Source organism: Solea senegalensis, linkage group LG16 (assembly GCF_019176455.1).
Source record: "Solea senegalensis isolate Sse05_10M linkage group LG16, IFAPA_SoseM_1, whole genome shotgun sequence".
NCBI classification, from domain to species: domain Eukaryota; kingdom Metazoa; phylum Chordata; class Actinopteri; order Pleuronectiformes; family Soleidae; genus Solea; species Solea senegalensis.
The window spans coordinates 2,267,523-2,291,101 of NC_058036.1; the positions used below are offsets into that span (position 1 = coordinate 2,267,523).

General features: G+C 42.6%; 1 protein-coding gene across 4 annotated transcripts in view; it reads left to right on the forward strand.

Moving 5' to 3' along the window:
• The window catches only part of slc4a11 (solute carrier family 4 member 11), a 104,836-nt gene that overhangs the window by 31,556 nt on the left and 49,701 nt on the right, over nucleotides 1-23,579 (forward strand). For all 4 annotated transcript variants that reach the window (XM_044047336.1, XM_044047339.1, XM_044047337.1 and 1 more), the window contains exon 2: nucleotides 18,523-18,573. In XM_044047336.1, the coding sequence (XP_043903271.1) occupies nucleotides 18,523-18,573 (51 nt within the window). The remainder of the gene's footprint in view (nucleotides 1-18,522; nucleotides 18,574-23,579) is intronic.

Genomic DNA, 23,579 nt, shown 5'->3' on the forward strand with positions numbered 1-23,579 from the left:
TCCTCACCGGTCAAATAAAATGAGGTTTAAATACGAGTGAGCTGCTGCCTAGAAAAACAACCAGCAATCATAAATCAAGTGAGGCTGAATCCAGTTACACCAGTACAGTTATTCGTAACCACAATCATGAAGTGAATCAGGAAGTCTTACGGTCGTTTTTTTTTATTCACAAAAGTGGATGTAATGCTGTTGTTTTGTTTTGTTTGTATGTTTTTTTTTGTAGCCCGGCTTTGTTTATTTAGTGGCCGATGATGTGACTGAAGCAGGTTTGCGTCAGGGTCCCTTCAGTGCCAATTTGATCCACTTTCATTTGACTTCACGGAGAGGCCACGTCTTAATCTCATTCAGAGCACAATAGGTGCTTCTCACCCGCTAATAAAGCACTCTGTCGGCTGCCATTGTCTCCAGATTAAAAGTCGGCGCGGTCCGAGAATCAATGCACTCAAAGACCCGCGGACATAATCTCTCACACTGCGTGTTCACAGCAGTGCCTGAAGACTACCGTCACGGCATTTGCTGCCGGGTCTGAAATCAAGCAAGGCAACGCGCAATGCCATAACAATTCTTCTTTTTCTGTTTTCTGTATTTTCTGCGTTTTTGCTGCTCTACTGCCGCCTCATGTTGTGCAAATCTAAATGACAAATGTCAAACACAGAACTCACGAAATAGCATTTAAACTAAGTGAGAGAGGCAGCAGTGGATCAACAACTCCGGTCCTCCAAACCTCTTCGGTTTGCCGTCGTATAACCATGCCATGGTTTACCACCAGCGCACTAACACGTGCACACGGCCATCTATCAGATTAAAAGCCTGCTCTACAGGTTACAGCGCAGGAAGCGGCGCTGCACACAGGCGAGGTGTTTGTTTCACTTCCTATTTGGTATTTCTCTGCACAGCATTTCCGCCTCACAACAGCCAGTGGTTTGCAGTGAATTTAATTTAAAACCAACACACGGAACGCAGCAGAGTGGTGGACGGCGTGCTCTGCTGCTCGCCTCTCCAACATAGTAATTATTCCAAGATGTCGGGGAGGATGTCAATGTATTCCAGCAACCTTGATTGTAAAGCTGCCTGGGAAGAAATATCAATGTACTGAGTAGAGTGTGGTGGTGTCTATTAGGGCCGAGCATCACAGCTGATTACCTGAATAGATTTAATTCCGATTGGAGTCGGCTTCTGTTTGTTTGAGTTGATTCACTATCGATTCATTTGGAACTATTTGCAGTTCCCTTACTTGCTTATGAAAGAGATTTTCACAGAACCCCTAATATATCCTTTATTTAACCAGGTCAGAGCCTCATTTAGATTAAAATGTATCACTTGTTGTAAGTTGAATAATGTCGCACGTCTATGACGCTCTACAGCCAGTTGAATTTTGAGGAGATTCCGCTGCAAAAAAGTTGTCTGAGTTGTTGTCGCAGTTACGTCTCCGTCCTTATGATGGATGTGGAGATCTCATACCACGACGCTGGGGAGAAGCGGGAGAGGGCGTCATCGCGGCTACTTTCAGTTAGCAGCAGCTTCGGGTTAGCAAGGAGGAGGTGGTGGAGGAGGTGTCGTTGTGCTACGATGGCTCCAACCACAGCTCTGTGCCTCATGTGACGTACAATGCAGACTCACAAGAGGTGGGAGTGTGAGCGCATACACGCGTCCTGTCACGTGTAGACTGTCACGCATGGCCTCTGTCCATCTGTGTCAGGTGGCTTTTTTTTCTCCCCCCCCCCCACACTTCGTTTCATGCCGCGTCTCGCGTCCTTTTTGTCCTTGCCGCACGTCACGACCATGTAATGGACCCCCGTTCCATATGCCGCTGCGTCACAACGGCACCCCCGGCTGATTCGCTTCATATCACATTTGTAGTTACGGCCCTGTCTGTGCAAGTAAATGTGAAGCATTGGGACTCCATTTCACCGCCGCAGAGACATGTCAGACCCGAGTGACGTGCAGGGGTGAAAGGAGCTCACCTGCAGGTTCAAGTAAAGAAACAAGGGCTCGGTATGAAATAGACAGACTCCACAAACCCCTCTATCCACAGTGTCAGGTGGAGGATTAGACGAGCAGGCCAGCGGGGGGGGGCGGGACTGCACTGTAGAACAGTAATCTCAGGAATAGTCTGCAGCCAAGGTTCCTTAATTTAAATTCTGTCAGTGTGGGATGGGATGCAATTAAGTTAAGCAAAGAGACAGCGACTGAACAGGGCAGGCCACGACACTGACACTGCTGAGGTTAGTGGTTTGATTCTCACCAGGTTCCCGCATACTAAAGAGCCATTCATGCTCGGGTGAAAGACGCAGCCATTAAGTTTTATAATGTACCAGGTTGGAAATAGAGGTCAACAGATATTTGTTTCCTCCGTGGCTGCTGTTGACACCAGTGCAGTGCAGCTGATGGCTGATACTATGATGCTGAGTTGTTTTGGTTCATATGTTTGGTCCTGGTATCGGATAAAATGCAATATTTTAAGGACACAGAATTGCTTCCCTTTTCTAAGGTAACACTGGGGCTATTTCTCCAATCTGTACGTTTGCATGCACAGTTTAATCGTTTAATCGCTAAGGCCGTAGTCTGACTAAGTCGGGCAATCGGACAGCTTGCAGAGTCCGAGCATACATGCGGAGGAGAAAACCTATCTGTTGGCCGTGTACGTGTGACTCCGCCCCTGTAGGTGGCGCTGTACCTCTCCTGCTGTACAAGTGGTTGCTGTGTTGTCCGAAGAAAGATACGTACCTTCCGAGTCAAAGACTGGAGAGGAACGCTCAGTCCAACTCCAGTCTGATTAAGCGTTTACATGCAGGAGTAATCGAACTATATATAAATCGCATTATCCAGGTATGTTAGTCCGACTAAGACTAGCTCAATTATAGATGGACTAAGGAATAACAAATTACCGTCTTAGTCTGACTAAAATCTGACTTTTGTAGAAGCAGAAAGAACTAAACTGCCAAATTAACGTTTGGATTTAAAAAATACAGTCTGAGAGCTATAACGTGTACATTTACATAAATTATATAATCGGCCAATTGCAGACAGGACACACATTTTAAAGTGAAAAACAACCAAGATAGTTTTGAGGGCTGCAATGGTTATTCAAGTTCAGGTTTTCAGATTTTTTTCAGTATCTTAAATGTGAATATTCTCTGGTTTCTTTGTTCAATGTGGTCGTGCCAGTGTTGCACTTCAAAATAAAATCCCTATGTATGTTGACGAGCCGAAGAAGTATATTAACAGTTTTCCTCTTCAGGATTATGCCGAAGTAACATCAAGTAAAGTCATGACATGAGAGAGGAACCCGGCATCAGTGCATCACATGAACATTAGCGTCGACCTTGTACTTGCATTTATCTCCGCGGCCTCGCATCGATTCAGTGGAAGCGGAGTCTCTGTAGTTCGAGCTACCACCAAAGTGACATATGCTGTGGGACGGTGGGCAGGCTGGAGCTGCGTACATGTGGAGAATGGCTGACTTAAAAGTGAGATGGTGGCCTGGTTTTAATCGAGCCAGAGGAAGAGGGGAATGTGTAAGCAATTAGCAGGAATCCCCCAGCACTGACACTGATTTTTCCCCCCTCTTCTTCCTCCTCCCTCCATGAAAATCAAGACAACCAAATTTCTGTAGCCAGTGGTTAGCTGATGTGTGTGGAGCGTAAACACACACGCTGCAGCACCTGAGCCCAATCCTATATCTGCGTGTGACCGTTAAGTGTCTTTCACACTAAAATTAGTGCCGAATTTGTCTCCATTGCCGGTGGTTGTGCTCTGTTTTTCCGGTGGGGGGGGACACACACACACAAAACAACAACACCAGAGGCTAAGTGACGATTGACTAAATGCACGGTCATTTCCTCGTTTTCAATAATTCAGCCTCGACTATTTTCCCGGTAAGCTGCCCGCCAAAGATGCAGAGACCTTCAGCAGTCGGCGTCTGCAGAAGTCACCAAGAGTATTTAGTGACAAATTATTGGATGTAGCAGAGGCTGCACACAGAGGGACGCAGCCGTGCCCTGCTGGTTTTCCCTCACGATGCTGGAAATGAAAGGACTTTTTCATATTAGGCCACATTGAGTCCCGTAGCGCTCACTTCTAATGATGCATACACAGTTGTGGCACAAATCGACTCGGCTCTACTCGGTTTGGTATCAGACATGACGTTTTTTTTCATTCCTATAGTGCCTCCTCAACGTGGGCGGGGTCATGATAGCACGACATTGATGTGGTTTTATACGCGGCGCAAACTAGTGACTCGTAAAGCAGTTGTTTTCGGTGTAACTGAATCATTAGAATCGGTTAATTAGAAGGATTTCTAAAAAGCCGGCTTTCTGCAGTGCTGTCGCTAAATACGCCAGACTCCTTAAATATTGAGATTTTAGACATTTCCTTTGCTAAATGTTGGAGATTAACGCATGTTTTCAGGATTTTTTTAAAGTCTTTTTTTACTGATCTACAGTTGGACATTGTTGGCTTTGATTCTTGCGTCGGACGTCGCGCTCGTGGCTCTTCCAGTGACGACACTCTTCTACTATCACTGATGGAAAAGCAAATATAAAACAAGTGAAGTCGAGTCGGGTAGTGCTAGAACTGTATTTTTATTTTTTTTTTATTTGCTAATGTTACCTAAAAAAGTTAGCCTTTACCGACAACATACCGGAAATTAGGAGCTATCTTATTTTTTTGTGGATGAGTTTCTTTATTGTATATTTTGCTTCAGTCTCTCCTTCAACTGATGTTTTATATGAACTGATTGACGAAATAGAAACTGTCCCCATGTTGTCAAAAAAGATAGAATCACAACACACGTACATCATAGCATAGTAGACAAACAGCTACGCTATTTCTTTGAAGATAGCGCTCTTACTCGTTGTCATGAGGGGTTGAACAGTCTCCTCCCTTGTGTGGGTGGAGCTAACCGGTGTTTCTTCTGGTTTGTTCGCCACGAAACATTTCCACAGGCTGCTTTTCAGATGCTCTGGCGTCGTGATTGTCCGCTCAGGACGACATTTTAGCTTTTACAGCAAAACAACAATGCTAAACAATTTTCTGATGGACAAAGAGGCCATTCAAAGTGGATCTGCCCAGTCAGTCAAGACAGTCTGTTGTGCTCCCAGGCTGTATAGTTTAAACTTTGAAGTTTTTCCACCCCTCCCAAGTTTGAATGGATTTCTGAACTTTGGCTTAAAAGTGACCACCAATGCCGACTGGAGACATCCTCTCTGGTCCAAAAAACATTTGAAACCCCCGTTTAAACAGGTTATTTCTTTGACCAGTGGGAGTGAAAGAAAAGCAGCGACAACCGATAAAAAAAAAGAGGATAGTGAACAAGAACAGATGTGGGTTCAGTCACACAAAATAACAGATAGAGAGAGGACAGATAAAAGAAAAAGAAGAGGGGAGGGAATAATGAAATGCCGTAGTGGAGGTGGGGGTGTAAATTGGTGCATGTTGCTCTGCTCACCTCAGTCACGATGCCTTGTCTGGTCAGGCAGCAGCCGGGCCCTACGATTCATCTGTGAACTGACTCACAATCCCTGTCAGGTGAAAAGAGCCGAGGATTACTGCAGAGCTCTTCACACCAAACCAGCGCTCTGACATTCATGCAGAGGAAATTTAACAAAATTGTTGAATTGTTTTATTTTTTTTTTGGACAAATTAAAATGAGAAAATGATTCACGGGGAATTAGACCGCAGTGTTCTGCTCCGCGCCGCTCGGCCTCGTCCTTGTTACAAAGCCAGCCGTCAGTCATGGTGTGAAATATTGTCGTAGCATATCAGGTGTTGCATTCCTGAGAAAAGTGGAATCTGTTTGCAGTCTGGTTGTAACTGGTTTGATCAGGGTTGTCACGTCCAACTCTTGATTTGCAGCCTGAAGCAATGGTTTTATCTCATTATCTCTGACAAACATGCAAATTAAAAAAAAAACAGCACGGCACACAGGTATGAACAGTATTTTAATAAACAAATGAAGTATACCTATTGGTTAGGGCTGCTCTGATGTGTAGGTTAAAGTAAGGTGGTAGGGTCCTATTTATATAATCTTATTTAACCTGTTGAGAGAAGTTGTTTGGTCCATAAAATTAGTCTTTCCCCAACCTCAAAATGATGACGTTCTCAAGTGTTTTTAAAAAGTCTTAATTCTTAGTTACAATTTTCTGGCAGTTATTTACAATTGACTGCATGTTCAAATAGTGAATTAACAATTTCAATGAAGAAGAACAAAATGTTTTATTTAAAAAAAAACACTGTAGTTGTACACAAACACCAGATTTTGCATGAACAGCACGAACAGTACTGCAACGTTAAATTTTACAAACTGTTCCTTTTTAAATTTTAAAGCCTGAGCGAAAAGGACCTGCTACTTTTTGTTTGCGGAGTTTGTTATTCAATTATTGTACGTGTCAATGTGTCAACATGTAAACTAAGCAATGACACACACACACACACACACACACACATCCCTGCACAGATGCTCCCTAAAGATAGTGATTATTGATTTTCAAATCAATGGCTATTTATCGTTATTTAGTAGTAATGTTACTGGTGTGGCTTTCGTTGGTCCAGCAGAATACAGACTTTATTCTGTAATGTCAGAATTTGGGCTTCTTTCTCAGAATTCATACTTTAATGTCAGAATTTGGACTTTAATCTCAGAATTTAGGCTTCTTTCTCAGAATTTAATGTCAGAATTCAGGCTTCTTTCTCGGAATTTAATGTGTAGAATTTGGGCTTCTTTCTCAGAATTTAATGTCAAATTCAGGCTTCTTTCTTGGAATTTAATGTCAGAATTTGGGCTTCTTTTCTCAGAATTTAATGTCAGAATTTGGGCTTCTTTCTCAAGAATTCATACTTTTAATGTCAAATTTGGACTTTAATCTCAGAATTTTATGTCAAAATTCAGAGCTTCTTTCTTTCGAATTTAATGTCAAATTTCTTTCTCAGAATTTAATGTTGGGCTTCTTTCTCAGAATTTTATGTCCAGAATTTAGGCTTCTTTCTCAAATTTAATGTCAGAATTTGGGCTTCTTTCTCAAAATTCATGCTTTAATAATAAAATTTGGACTTTAATCTCAGAATTTTATGTCAAATTCAGGCTTCTTTCTCGAATCTAATGTCAGATTTTGGGCTTCTTTCTCAGAATTCATACTTTAATGTCAATTTGGACTTTTAATCCTCAAATTTTATGTCAAATTTGGATTTAATCTCAGAATTTAATGTCAGAATTTAGACTTCTTTCTCAGGAATTTAATGTCCAAATTTGGGCTTCTTTCTGAATTTAATGTCAGAATTTGGACTTTAATCTCAGAATTTTATGTCAGGGTAACTTCTTTCTAGAATTTAATGTCAGGGTGGGCTAACTCTCAGAATTATGTCCTTCTTTCTCAAATTTAATGTCAAATTTGACTTCTTTCTCAGGGTATGTCAGAATTCGAGCTTCTTTCTCAGAATTTAATGTCAGAATTTAGGCTTCTAACTTCTCCAGAATTTAATGTCAAATTCTGACTTCTTTCCCGAATTTAATGTCAGAATTTGGGCTTCTTTCTCAAGAATTTAATGTAAGCTTCTTTCTCAGAATTTATGTCAGAATTTGAGCTTCTTTCAGAATTTAATGTCAGAATTCAGGCTTCTTTCTCAGAATTTAATGTCAGAATTTGGGCTTCTTTCTCAGAATTTAATGTCAGAATTCTGACTTCTTTCTCAGAATTTAATGTCAGAATTTGGGCTTCTTTCTCAGAATTGGTACTGTAATATCAGAATTTGGATATTAATCTCAGAATTCTGACTTCTTTCTCAGAATTTGGACTTTCATGGCTTTGTCTTGCTGCAATTTCTTTACACATGGTCCTAATCCTCTACTGTACACACATGCTGCAGCCTGAGGACACAGCTGTGTGCAGCCGAGCCAGTAGCTCTTCATCTTCATCCTCGTCAAACTCGTCACATCAGATGGGTCTTATATTGTGAGAGGAAGCTGCACCAATATGTCCTCATGTCTGGATTTAAATACAACCCACGGCCGACTAAACATTCCTGATGTTAGTGCTAATGTAGAGCACAAAAAAAATATTGACATTTTTAATTTGAGTAGTTCCTTCACGACCGTCTCTGCTTCCCCTTGGTAACAGTGTTGTTGTCTCGCTGCAGCTCACTGTTCATTATATCGTTGAGTTTGAATAAGGATTTTCTTTTTGCCCACGTTTTTCAAGGAAAACACAAAAGGAGGAAAAAAAAAGTATTAATATTTTTTTTTTGTCCTGAAGTTGTGACTCATTGTACTTCAAGGTCATTCAGATGGAAGCATCCATCAAATAAAGTGGTGTTTACCTTCAGCTGGAGGACAGAACAGCGCAGCGCAGTAAACACTCATTCTCAGAAAATATGAATTAATTTGTCATCAGATCAGTTGATTTTGTGTCAGTCGGCCTAGCCATTAATTGACTAAATAATTGCACATTTTGTGTGTGTGTGTGTGTGTGTGTGTGTTCCAAATACCATTTGTGAAATCTAGAATGTTCCTCTTCGTCGTATTGACTTCTCCCGTTTGAAATGTGTCAGTGCTGGAAAGGTGAGAGCTCATTGATTTCGCTGTCCTGAAATTGAAATCGCAGGCTTACGTCTCAACTCTCACCTTGCGGTTATTGTTGTTTGTGGTTTTTCAGCATAAATCAACGCCCAAATGTGCGCGCGCGCATGTGTGTGTGTGTGTGTGGCTTTGTGAATAAATCAAAGTAGAAAACGTGTGAATCTGATGATTGCGATGGAACACGAGTGTGACTTTGTGAGTTTATGACGAGCTCAGGAATCAAGCCGAGACATGCTACTCCACACATTACATCATCCACTGAAAACTGAAACCGCTGTCTGATGTGGTTGCCTGTGACGGCTCAGGGAATAAACCCCCCCCCACCCCCCCACCCCACCTCACTGAATGATAGGGTGGCTTCCCCACCTGAGCGTCGGCTCAGCCCATCATCCATTTTATTATTTCGGATGCTTATCCACGGCGAGATTTTAACAGAGCAGCGTCTTCATCACCAGCTCCTCGCGGTGAATCCCGGGCTGCCATGCTGTGGATTTCCTTCAGCTGGTGATGGAAACGATAAGACTGCAAATGAACACAGTTACAGTTTGAACATTCTGGGGGCTGCGTTTACGCCGTACAGTGCAAGTGGATCAGCGCTGATCACACGTGGCCCAGATCAGATATGATAGATATGTGTTAGCACATGGAATCAAATATCCTCAGTTTGGTTTCAAGCCTCATTCATATGTGGAAATAAATCAGATATGTGCCTTGTGCGTCTGCCAAGTATTTCCCCGTCAAGGTGACTCGTACGTCCTTGGAAATTGTGGCGGTACGGGATACGCACACTTGTGTGGAATTAGATTTAGCAAAAAAATATCAATTTAAATCATTCAAAAATATTGTATTTTATTGTTTTCAAATGTTCTTTGCACTCCCTGATTTGTTCTTTGCGCTGTTGTTTTTTGTTGGTGGGTGGGCCTTAGGAAGCTGCCTGCTGATTGGCTACTGAGTTTTGGAGCGACAGCTTAATGGGCAAATTAGGCAGCGCAAAGAACAAGTGTATTTTCAAACAATAAAACACAATATTTTTGAATGATTCAATCTTTTTTTGCTTCTTAAAAAGTGTTGTTTGCTTTGTGAAGTGACACAAATCTAATTCCATACAACTGCATGGTGGGACAGTGGTGAGCACTGTTGCCTCAAAGCAAGAGCATTCCAAGTTTGAACCCCAGTAAAAGCGTACGTCTCGGTTCGCTTCAAGGGAACCAAATGCAGGAAGCGGACTACAACGCAGGGCATTGTGGGTAAACACGACCAAAACATGCACGCATGTATGACGATAGTAACCAGTTCCGTTTCTATCAGCTGGAGTTAATGAAATGTTAATGAATGTAAATTGTCTCGCTTCAGTCCTGAGAAAACAACATGCACGGACATGTGTGTTGGTTTAGACTCCAGTGTGCCCCCGTGGCTATTGGGAAATTCCACGCGAACATATACTGTAAAAGTGCCCTTTTACAATGTGTGTGAAATTAGCTCTGCCGACCGAAGTTCTTTAAACAATTTCTTGGGAATAAAAGGGAGACAAAAAAAGGCCAAATGTGGGCTGTTGGAGGAATTCCCTTTTTCCGCTCGGGATCCCTCAGTGACCACAGCTCCAGAGAGGACGGTTGCCAGGACAGCCTGTGGGCACAATTAGCCAACAAAAGGCCCGGCCTCGTCCTCGGTGCCGGCCCAGCCGCCGTAGATTCCCCTACAAACGCAGCAGGGGCACCTTTTAATCTCTTGCCCTCTTCACTTCAGACTCTTAGCCTCACCTCTCCTGCAAATTCCACGGTCGGTCCCTCCTGGGGCGTCTGGCATGTGTTTAGCCTGTACCTGCAGTAGATTAGCCTGCACCGAGAGGCAGGTTGAATCAGTTTCGACCTGACTGCTTTACACGTACTCAGAGGGTCATATAAGTTGACTTTCTGTTGACTTGGAGTTATTAAATCCACATCAAAACACTTTTTTTTGATGCAGTTAATGTCAAAGTCTGTACTGGCTTAGAGTAATGGCTGATTCTTACCCATAAAGTTTGCTACAAAGGCACGTAGGACGTGTAAGGACCCTTCTTAGGTGGTTAAATAACTGCAGCCCTCAGGCAGGAGTCTCCATGGACTGTGTGGTTTGCCGATGATAGTGTAGTCTGTAGAGAGAGTAGGGGACAGGTGGACGAGAGACTGGAGAGGCGGAGGATTGTGCTGGAGAGAGGACAAAGTAGAAGCAAGAATACCTGTCTGTGGATGACTGTTTGGTGAAGATGCAGGGAGGGGAGTTCCGGATCATCTTCAAGCTCCTCCTCTCCATTCACTCCTCCACGTGCACCATCCCTCCCGGGAACCTGCGGTCTGCTGACCTCGGTCTACTCTCTGTCCCCTGCACCTGCAGGCAGATCTTCGGCGACGGGGCTTTCGGTGTCGCTGCTCCAACCCTCTGGAGCTCACTCCCTCTGGCTGTTTGCCAGGCACCGACTCTGGAGTCGTTTAAATCTATGTTGAAGCGACACTCTGTGATGCCTGGGCCACACGACGGTAGCTATGATGTGAGGCTTGGAGGCGGTGGCGCTGTCTAAAAGGCAGGAGCCAGGGTTGGTGGAAGATGCTGAGATTTCCGTTGGGAGGGACCAGGATGGACAGGATTAGAAATGGTCTGGAGATGAAGTAAGGTTGCAGATTGAGGGATAGCGATTATGAGCTGCTGGGCAGGAGGGAGAAGACCACAGAGAAGGTTCTTGGATGTTGTGAGGGGTAGGGCGAGAAATAACTGCAGCCCTCAAACGAGACACAATACGATACTTTGATCTAGTCCTTTATTGATCTCCTCAAGACCCTTCAGGCAATATGTTGGGCAACTCGTCTCTTCACCTGCTTTTTTCATAGGAAATGAAGATGGTGGATACTGTCTTATTTACTGTCAATCGTCAGTGGAGCAGGTTTTCTCTGTGAAAAGATACTGGTTATCATGGCATGTTGTGAAAGCTCCTTATTTTAATAACAGGCTGTGATTAAGTATTAAGAGATGAACCCGGCACTCAAATATCCTCAACCTCACTCACTTTCCTATTGTGTAAATGTTGCAAGACGTCAAGATATAATGTCACCGACTTAAGCGATGCCGGCTACAATTATACACCGTTACGCTGTTACCAAAACACACACGTGTGTGTTTTCTTTATGAAATGAAAGGATTCATGTGTCTCAAGTAGGTAAATTGAACTCTTAAGAGGATTAGAGGTGATAGCTGATATGAAAGCCTCACAGTGTACTTCTCTTTTTTAAAAAGGCACTTTCAGATTGTGCCACCCTGTGCACTAGGGTTGCGTTTGTTTCTGTGGTCAACACTGCAGTTTTTTGTTTTCAAATATGTTGTTTGTCTTCAAATGTGTCACTGATGCCCCGGAAAATGTCGCGTTAGAAAATGACAACACAATTTCTAAGTTCTCTGGAAAAAGTCCTTCAACTTAAAGCGTTTTTTTTTATTTTTTAAGTCGATTTGGGCAAAAATATCCAATTGCCATATACTGAGGTTGCGATCTGTTATCGATACAACTTCGGAGACTTCATCAAAAGATTACTAAATGTGACTTAACGTCACGGCAATTTGCTGTGTTGTTTTAAATTGATTTTTAACCCTTAAATGTGTGATATTTTACTTTGAGCATTTATTTTATGACATTTTCTGGAGGTTCGATCGTGATTGGTTCGTTTAAGTTACTTGAATATTAAAACGTTTAAGTTCAGACTTCCCAACACATGCCCTGACATAACTGAAGCCTGAAATACGGCCTGTGTTCATGATCATTTCTCTCCTCTCGCGGAGAAAACAGCATTTTACAGTTCCTCGCGGAGAATTCTCACTCGGTTTTTGTTTACTGCAACAAGCTGCTCGTAAACAGTTTTTCTCCCTCCACGCGAGTGTGTGTCATGTCAGGTAGAGGCAGAGGCGGAGCTTCCTGCAGTGTCGAGCTGTAATGGCGCTGTGACTTTGTGAGAGAGAGACGGGGGGACACCGAGGGGGAGAATTCCTATTAAACGTGGGCACATTCACTCGCCTCCGAGGCTGCGTCGCCGCTTTTCCACCCACAATATGTATCGCAGAGAGGTTTTCTATATGAAGACACGTTGTCTTTTCTATTTTGAGAACGCAGGGATCATAAAAGGTGAATTCAGAGCATAAAGAAGGGTCGACTGGTCTTTGATTCGTAGCCCACATGATGTGTTTTTTTTGTTATTGTTGTTTTACCAGAGACAGAAATGGAAGGAGCATCTCGGGTAACGTTCGCTCTGCTGTCAAACAGCTGTTACTCGCCGTGTCACTCGTCCTCAAACTGATGCAAAAACCACAACCGATGGCGCGGCGGCAACTACAAGCATCTGTTGTTGTTGTTTTTTTCCCCTCATATCTTTGAGTTTATGGGGGAGAAAACGAGATTGTCCCTCGCCTGACTGACAGACATTTCCCTCATGTGTGTCATGAAAGCGCCCGGCAATCGCGCGGCAGATCAGTCAAGACGGCGGCACGTGCGGTGCGCGATGCCACCTCTGACTTCCTGCTTCTAAGAAGACAGCTTCCCCTTTTCTGCGGGAGGTTATCTCTGTGTCTGTGTTCATTTCGTTATGTTGACGTATTAATACTGTACTGTGTGTACTGTCGTGAACAGTCAATTCAAACAATGGCCGTATCTGAATTAATAACAGCGTCCACTCCAGCCCGACGTCTTTAAATAGCACCGTTTAAAAGGAAAAAAAACGTGTGTGTTGTACATTCACGAGCAGCCGGTATTACATGTGATCGTATTGAAAATACTGCAGTGCAGACATAAAGTGTAGTTTTGAGGGACGTATCATTCATTCATCATCATTAAAAAGTCCAATTTTACCAGCGTTTGTGTGTGTGTACACAGCAGCAGAGCAGGGGCGGGCGGAGTCAAGAAGCGTCACATATGCTTCTTTGCTCGTTTGCTGTTAATTCTGTCTTTAAATAAAAGAAATCACTTCCTGTGTGCAGTTTAGCCGGGGTGACATGTGATCGATGCGCCGCTGTCGAGTCGTCATCAACAGGATTGCGTGAACTCGTTCGACAATGGTGTTGTAATGCACTACACTTTTATAATGGATTTACTCGCAGTATTTTCAAGGCCTCCTCCAGCTATTAGCACTTGTTTCATTTCAGTTTGCTGTTTTATTGAAAAAGAGTTTGTAAGGGAATGAATTCATGCTGTCACGTGTGTGTGTGTGTTGCAGTGCGGGGGCCAGGTGTCCCCGTTATTGACTCGTCCGCGCGTCAGTTTTGTCTCAGCGGGTGCAGTTTAAGTGAATCCACCTCGTGTGTTTCGCTGCACAATAACCTTCACGACGGCTAATGAACCCGTCTGTGAAAGACCATCAGAGCGTGAAGTATGTAAAAGCCCCGGTAATCAGCGCCGTCTGACAATGATCTGCCACGGCGGGCCACGGGGAGCGGCGCGGCGCCACTCGTCAACAAGAAACGAAAACACAAAAAAAAAAATCACTCTTGAATTGAGAACAAAGCCTTTCATTTGGTCGTAAATTGGAACTCGTGTTTCGCTGCGAAGTGAAATTCCGACAGAATTGTCATTGATCCTGTAAAGCTGTGACAGAGGAGACGCTGAAATCTCTTTAAATCTCTTCTCTGCGTCCGTCGGTGGCGGCAAACCATGATGCTGCTCCTGCTGATCACAGCCATCACGCTGAGATCCACTTCAGAGGATGGATATTTGGCTTCAACTGTCTACTTATAGTACTTTAATAATAATGATACATTTACTTAGATAGAAGTATAAACTTATATGTACCTACCCCCATTCCTATTACACACAATTCAATTTATAGACGACTTTATCCCATCACCAAATATTGACATATTTACACAGTATTTTATGCAAAGTTCAATGTGCAACAATATCGTCTGGCTTTAAACACACAACCATTTAATTCACCTGTTAGACTTTCCCATAATTTCACTTTTCAAGCTTTAGCACAAGGCACTTTCCAGATTATAAGAAGGAGAAAAAATAAGACAACATGCGTCACTTGTTTTACTGTTTTAAATAAATGTACATTATATAATATATAATATATAATGTAATGTAATATAATAATAATGTAATGTAATATAATAAATAAAATTTATATAATATAATATATTTTATAATAAAATAAATGTATTATTGGATATCAGCAAACATGTACTAAACAAGGACTAAGACAGTTGAATAGGCTTTTTTATTTATACTACTTTATGTTTGCTTATTCTGCACAATGAAGAAAATTGACATTTACATCTGCTGAGTTGGGGCGTGGAGAAAAATGTCTACATGTCAGTATCCGTTATTGGTTATTGGTTAATGCTATGCTTCCAATTCTCGGGCAACAGTTTGAGGAAGGTCCTTTTTTGTTGTTCCCACAAAGCAAGGACTGCGCCACAATATGGTGGTGGTCTACTGAAGTGTCTGTGCCGTGAAAGAAAAGACTGTAGCTTTCATGGAAGTAAACAGGGTTTCATAACAGGGACGTCATTTATCTGTGAGCTGTGTGGGAAGGTGTTGCAGCCGAGGACGTTGCAGTCGCAACTTATTCGATATGTGTCTATTATTCATAGTTTTTTAATTTCTCAGCTTCTTCGATGTGAATATGTTCTGGTTTCTTTGCTCCGTTTTGACAAAGAAATCATTAAAACTGGAAAAGTTTGGTTTGAGAACATGGTCATTCCCATGCCATTTTAGTATGGACCAAACAAATACTCCATTAACCGACAATATTATCGAAATGAATAGATTAGGAAAATAATCGCTAGTTGCAGCTCTAATAACCAGGGGGGAGAATAAGACAAGGTCAAAGGTTAGCTTAGCTTAGCACGGAGACTGGAAACAGGGGGAAAACGTGCGTTCTGCAAATACAAAATAGCTCGGGCCCTTAACCTGCCATTCATTTTACTGTGTGTCTTTTTGAGCAGGCTAACAAATAACAGTGAAAGTGTTCAGTAATGAGCTTTTTTAATGGTGCTGAACAAGTGCGTCGGTAGCTTCCCTGCTTTATTTCCAGTCTTTGTGCTCCTGGTAGCATTTTAATGAGCGCCTAAGTAACCTGACCAAGCGATGTCCGCGCCCCCGCTACGTCAACTTCTTTTTTCATGTAGAAATGTTATATTCCACAGGGAAGAGTAGAGTTTGTGTCCAAACGCATAACTTTTAAGTCGCTGTCTCGTCAGATTAAACAGACCATGAGACATTATGTGCAGATCAAGTTATTTAAGAGTCCAGGAGGAACTGGGCTACTTGTGACTCATGATGAAGCTCCTTCACCGCAGATATGTCAACTCTCAAATAACTTGCTTCTCCCCTCGGGTGAAGCTTGTGAATTTGAAAAGAAAATTCAAGGCCCTTGGAAGTTAGACAGGGGTCATTGAAAGTGCTGGACTGGGAAGCGTCACAAAATGTTAACGTTGTCCACCTCAGACATGAAGACATTTACGTAGAAGTTGCGTGAAGGACGTCCTGAACTCCTGTGTGAAGTAGAATTCTAAGGGTTTTCTCCGGAATCCGGAATCGGTCGAGTCGAGAGGTTGCTTCTCCCGGTGAGTTAAAATTCGAGACGGTAAAGACGTGGATTTTAATTCTGACATTTAACGGAAGGGCTTTGTGTCTGTGCTCGTGCAGATTTCTGTGTGTCCTTGTGACATTTCCCCCCCCCCCACGCCGTCTCTATGATGTTAGCAGTCGAGTCAGGGAAATACCCGCAAGACATGTCGTCGATCTTTGGTTATAGGATGAATATGCAACCATATCGGATTAATGCTTAAGAAGAGCCTCAGTGAAGTCTGGGAGCACGACAGCCCCTCCTCACCCCATCCTTCCCTCCCTCCCTCCCTCCCTCCCTCCCTCCCTTCAGCAGCACAATGTCTCAATAACCTTCAAAGTACCCCCGCTCCATATCTGCCTCGTCTTTCTGTGCCATCCGAATGCTGCACGCATCCACAAGGCCGCGTGCGTGACAAACACTCCGTATTCTCTCTCTCCTCCGCGTGTGCATTCTCCAGCGGGGGAACTCTTCACCAGATTAAGTTTCATTCCAAAAACCAGAGATACCCACCATTTTGGGGAAATGCTCCACGCCAGCATTGCGAAGCGATTACCTTTGTGGCGGCAAAGCTCCAAATGTACGGATTATCACTGCGTGTATGAGAATAGTGAAGACCTTTGTGTGCATTGCTTCTAATCACTGCCTGTTAACATTATTTCAACCTAACGAGCATGATAGCACTTCTCATCTCTCTGATGGGAGTTCTCTACTGTGCCCACTGCTTGAACTACTCATTTGTTTTTAGCTTATTTGACAGTTTTCCCCCCCAATTAGGAGAAACAGATTCACTCGCCAAAACCTTCGGTGTTGAAAATTGTTAACAAATGTCTTTTCGAGAAGTTGAGACTGCGACGCGCGGTGTAACAGATTAGATTTGCAAGATTCAAGGTCGTTCAAGGTCTTTTCCAGCCTCTTAAATTTAATTCCTTTTGAAGTTGAGGCTTTTTATGTTCTGTGAGTGACATTTGTGGTGACTGAACCTGCCTTGGTCAGATGAGGATTTGAGGAAATCTATAATAATCTGTTTTAACGTCAACCTTTAGCGGTTCAGACCGTTGTTTTCACAGTGTTTGTGTTGTTTAGACTAGATTTTCTAGGTCATGTTTTGTTTAGACTCAAAAAGGGTAGTCTAAATTAATGCTGGAATTCAGTGTGCTCGGGGAGGGTGGCAGGACATGGACAGATTTAAATGAATGAGGGTGATGAGTCAAGGATCCGGGGCAACAAATGTGAAAATATGACACGTCTCTACTTTTTTCAGCTTTGTTTTGCTTTGATTGGACAGAAGAATCCACAAAAATGGGTTCAAGAAACATTTTGTACCAGCAGAAATTCAATTCAGTTCAATTGACAAATGAATGGCAGCTGTTTGAGCTCACTTTCTCACTGTAGTTTGAATGAATCCACGATGCTACGACCATTTCCATGCTATATTGCTAGTTCCTCATTAATGAGTGCCTAAGTATTGATAAGCAATCAATATTAATGTCACGTTTATTGTTACTCTATTATCATTTTGCAATTCCCAGCTGTCCCCCAATGGCGACAAAGCTGTCGACGATTACGTCTTGATGTTGTGCTGCATTGTTCATAGTGGTATCGGTATCAGTATTGATAAATGATACCCATCACTTTTTATCAATAAAATAGGAATCTTTTATCAGTATGACTGAAAAAAAAACAATTAAAGATACTCGTTTCTTAATATTTTGAGTTGTATCAATAAGAATTGTATCGATAAGCGACAAGGAGCAAATGTTCGGGACTATTTTCTCTTCACGTGTAGTCTTACTCTTTCAGTGGGCGAGTGAGGTTTGTTTTGTTTGTTTTTTCGTCTATTGTGAGACCGACTCGCAATAATAAATTACACAGTGTTTGTTCATTGCAATAAAGGAGCGTGTCTCTCCCCGCGCAGTGGAGTGACTCACTGATGTGTTTGTAATAGTTTCTGCCGGCTCAGAGGAGTGATCTATCTCCGGCTCCACATTTCACAGAAAAGGATCAATCCATGGTCAGTTTTGCTCTTTCCGTGAAATTTATTTACAGGGGGATCAAATATAGAAGAATCACATGACATGAAGCACCTTCCTGTCTTTAGCTGCGGCTGTTTTCACGGTGTTATTCAGCGTCATGTGTCCGTGTGGCCACTGGGATAAGTGATTGTACAAGGTTATTAACATTTAACGCACGTCTTTTCCACTTAGAAACACGGGCGATAAATTAGCGGCATGGGTTTCATATTTCCATTGAAAGGCATGTGTACCGTTGTGATATTTATGTCATTTAAATATGCATTTTCAGCCCCCTGCTGTTATTGTTGTCCTCAGTCCCCTCACTGATTATCGCCTTGTCTCTCTCCCGCAGAGGCGCCTCCCTCTGGGATGTCCAAGAATGGATACTTCTTTCAAGAAATGGGTGAGTCTGAGTCACCGGCGGGAAACGCCGAAGAGTAAATACATTTAAATGAGACAGGATTTCTATAAACCTTGTTTATTTTTCTTCTCGCTGTTACCACAACATGGCAGCAGCAGCAAGCTTTCAGTCAGTGGGCCGCACGCGTGTTTGCAGGAGCGATGACGTTTGCCGGGTTTCTTGAATGCATCTTGAAGCTGCTCCTCTAGACAATATAAAAATGATCCTGACCAAGAAAATTGTGATTCACAATATTATATTGTTTTTTTTTAATTCTTAAACCTAAACTTGCACTGGGCAGAAATATCGCAGATAGGAGACTTTTTTTTTTTGGTGATAGATAATAAATTATATACGATCAGAGTAAGTCATGATGAAAGATGCAGCTCAACATTGTGGTACATTAAAAAAATAAATCGCAAGGACTGCAGGATTTTTTTTCTCCTTTCACGATTATCACGAAATTCACCACGATGATTTTAATAGTATTTTTTACTTAACATCTCTATACACTATATGGACGAATCTGTTGTTTTGTTTAACGCCATTGCCACTGGGAATGGGACGGTATGAGGTTCTGAAGGTACGATCACTTGAAGCAAAAATATCATGGTATCTTGAAGTCACCTGGTATGTTTGTTTTAGATTGAAATTAGCATCTGAATTGCTGATATTTTGCACAAACACTAATGGATGATACAGCTCGAGGGCACCTCAGCCCTGACCCTGTCCTGGGATTTGAACTTGCATCCCTCAGATTACAAGCTCAATTGCCTTCTCAATACTTTGACTTGTTAATACAGGCTGTCTTCACAGATATTTGTGAAGGTGTTGGGTCGTCTTAAAGATTTCACTGAATCCAGAGCCTGATCCTGTAATAGGATGCTACCTTTTCAAAAAGTCAGTATGGAATGGTTTAATCCACTCTGCCTCTGGACTGTGGAGCTGTGGAAACGTTCTCTGTGGAGCGATGAATCAAGCTTCCCAGTCTGGGTCGACAAATGCCAGGAGAACCTCCTCCTCCACCAACCGTGATGATTGGTGGAGATGGGATTATGGTATGAGGTTTTTTTTTTTTCTTCCAGTGAAGGGAAAACTTAATTCAGGTTACCAAGATGTTTTGGACAATTCTATGCTTCCAACTTTGTGGGGAACAATGTGGGGAACTCCCCCTCTGTTCCAGCATGACTGCGCTCAAGTACAAAAAGCAAAGTCCATAAAATAATGGGTGGGAAAGAAGTCGACTGGCCTGGACAGAGTCCTGACCTCAAAGCCATCCAACATCTTCAAGATGAATGGGAATGGAGTTTGCCATCAGGCCACAAGGGATAGGGCAAGATGGACGATGTGGTGACCCCGAAAGAATAAGAGCGTCTGACCTCACAAATGCTCTAATGCAGTGATTCCCAAAGACAGGGTTGGGGCCCACAAATGGGTCAGAGCAGACTTCAGTTGGGTCCCCCAACAAATTTTGCAGAAAATTAGAAAAAGACTGACCAAGATGCCAAGGACAATCACTTGTCCAGATGCCATGGACCAAGCGGCCAAGTTGCCATCCCATCTTAAGCCGTGTCAGCACATTTGGTCCTTGAATATGAGGGAATTGGTCCTGGAAATTAATTGAAAATTCCTTGAATCCCTGTCAAAGTAGTTTTTTACAAAGATGGCTTTAAATTATGTAAATTTGGATCAAGATAGTTTTACATCTTTAAGAACTGGGTCCTCATTTGGAAAATCTCCTGAGGCACACCTTCTAGCATTCCCATGCTAATGCTATTTCAGCTAACATACCAGAAAACCTGTATCCTGTGGGGAATTACACATACTGGAGGATCTGTGTGCAACAGGTGTAAACAGGAAGTCTCTCCTCTGCAGTCGTTTGCTGGGTTGTAGAACGTGCTACCAACAAGAAACAACAACAAACCAAGGCAAGTGTTAGCATTACGTTTCATACGTAATGAATCAATCAAGAGGATCGCTGCATCAATGGTTCAGATTAAAATGCCGCCTATTGAGATTTCAGGCTAACTTGAGCCAACAGCCTTTTCAAACCTCTGTTTTAGTGTCTCTGAAATGCATTTTAAATTAAAAGCAACCTACCCCAGCTTTAATGTTTAACCTTAGCCAGTTCCCCCACAATGCAAAACAAAGCAAGATTATTTTATTTTTATTTAAATGCGGGCGGTAAATGTGTAGGTTTTTTTTTTACAGTGTTTTGACTCAAAGATAAGAGCAGCAGCAGCAGCAGCAGCAGAAGAGCAGAAAATAAAAACTCTTCCCAGCTCTCACACCCCAGTGCATTTAGATATAAATAATGAACTTTGCTCAGACTGTTATGATAACGGCAGCTTCATTACCTTCAAGCCAAGAAGAGGCGTCCAATTAGTATGTGCAGCACAAGCGGCTGGGACAGAATATGCTTGCATTGGATCTTCCTGTGCCAATTATTTCCCCCTCCTGTAACACACCAATTCACTCCCAGGATTCACAAGCCTGAGCCTGTACATAACCACGGTTATTAGGCGATCCTTTATCAGGGTATAAATGCAATTACATTGCTGTTGAGAAGGCAGCATAATCCGCCACTATCATCTGAGAGGTTTGTTAGTAAAAGTTGGGTCTCGTCGCCGAAATCCTCGTCCAGGTCTCCGGGGGGAACAAAGGTTGACATGAGAAATAATAAGTCTTCATGTTGAGCCGCCCAACGGCTCCCGCTGTAGCCGCGTCCTCCGCGTCACAATGCCCTAAGTTAACATGTTGCACGGACAGTTGAATGGTGGAGTGGAAGTAATGACACGTTTCCATGGACAGCGCACTTTATTTTTATCGTCCATCGTTGACTCCCTTCTCGTTATCAACAGGTATTCCATGAAATGTCAATCTGTGTTTCCCGAACATCAAAACGATGATGTTCTCAATGTCCTGTTCTGTCTACAAACCAGAATGATCCAGTTTTAACGATTTCTCTGTTACATGGAGCAACGTAACCAGAAAATATTCACATTGAAGAAGCTGAAAAATCATAGCCGCCGCTGCTAATAATAATAATAGCACTGCAAACATAGTATTTATTGTCAACAATGGACATTCCTCTAACTTGTTTCCAATGGATATCAAAATAAAGCGTTACCCTTAAATCTATCAACCGCTCACTCTCCTGCGCCAAAGTCCATAGAGAAAGCCAGCAATTTTACGTCACGCCACACAACAGTTGTTAATCCACTGCTGCCTCCATCAGTGAGTTCAAATGTCTTATCTTGTGAGTCAGGGGTTTGAAATCCTTCGATCGGATTTACCTCAGTGACACAAACCGACGGCTCCTGTGTCCTTGTGAGCTAAAAAAACACAGATTTTCTCAATGGGCTTTGGTGCAGGAGAATAAACTCACTGGAAAAGTCTGTCTAAAGTATCCCACATTTGAGCAGAGATAGATTTTAATAGGTGTGCCTCTTGTTAAGTGGCAATCTGTTTAACTTTCTGTCCCTGCTGGCAGCCATGTTGTCAGGGAGAGCGAGTGTAATCTGATTAACCTCTAAGTAATTAAATGCACCTCCTCACTTTTTTTAAACTCTGCCTGTTTATGAAACTGTAAAAAAAACTGAAGCATGATTTGTTGCAGAATGACATTCAGTCAAAATGTAAATGAAGGTAGATGCATCATGGAGTAAATTGAGCACAAACGCAGAAGTGAAAAACATCTGTAACGATGTGATTCAGTACGTCGCGGCTCGTACTGAATCACGTCTCCCTCCCTCTCTCCCTCTCTCTCTCTCTCTCTCTCTCTCACGGAAACGCATCAATCATTCAGTGTTTTCTTATTGAACAACCTCGTCCGTCGGCCCCTCCGTTCTCCTCTCCGCACACTGAGCGTTTGTTTTTACTGGTCACAGTCGCAGCCGGGGGAAGCTGGGCTTCTCGCGGAGCTCGGCTCAATTTAAATGCCACAGAGCTGACTCACTGTATTCAAATGAGATCATTAAAGGAAAGGAAGAGATTGTTATTTGTTATGTTTAATGAAACCGCCTTAAATCCAAACCTGCAATTTCCCTTAAAGATGTTTGATCGGTTTCGGCAGAATAGAATAAATGCAACTTTCTTTTGGAGTTAAAAGCGGCCCATCGGTTTTCCAGCTCGGCCGCCGCCGCCGCCACTCTTCTCCAAGGTGATTTGAAAGTCAGAGCTGCAGAGGTGACGACACAGAGAGGTTCACATAATGTCAAGTGCCGAGGGAAGATCCTGACGCAAGACAAACTGAACGCACTGAAATTGAGGGGGAATAAGGTCAGCAGATAAGGAGCGGCGCGGTCGTGAGATATTGTTTCTCTCGTCGCGTCGCGCCGATCGCTGGACGGCGTTCGGAGCGGCCCGCGCGACACAGACTGCGCCACCGGTGCTGCGGCGCTTCTTTGACAGTCTGCGCCTTCATGATTGGGACAGGGCAGTTTAACATGTTTTTGTCTTTTTGTTTGTTTTTAAATGTAAAAGACAAAGATAAAAACTGACGATACATACACCTCACAACAATTACGTTATAATTGATTTGAGTTGAGCCAGCGTTTAGCGATGGTTTTAAATAGAAATGATGGAGAAACAAGGATGACTCATCCGTCACTTTTTTAATTAAATCAAAAATCGGTTGAATTTTATTCAAAATAACTCAAATTTACTCAGTAACCGTTTGTCGGATAGATATCGCGCCCATTAAATTATACAATAAACACAGACTTACAATCCCTAACCTGAAACTACTAAAACCAGCATTAACTTTAGGTTTTTAAACGCCTTAAAACTCCTTCTTACATCCGTAGAACATATCATGCAATGACCACGTGCGGTAGAGCTGCTCAATTATGTAAAATAATAATAATAATCATGATTATTTTGTTAGAATTTGAAATCATGATTATTTCAAACGATTACTCTTCAAACACGACGGACAAAAGGAAACGCGCGCTGTCCGTCAGTTCATTAATTTTACATTTTAAAACGTGATATTGCTGCTGCTGCTC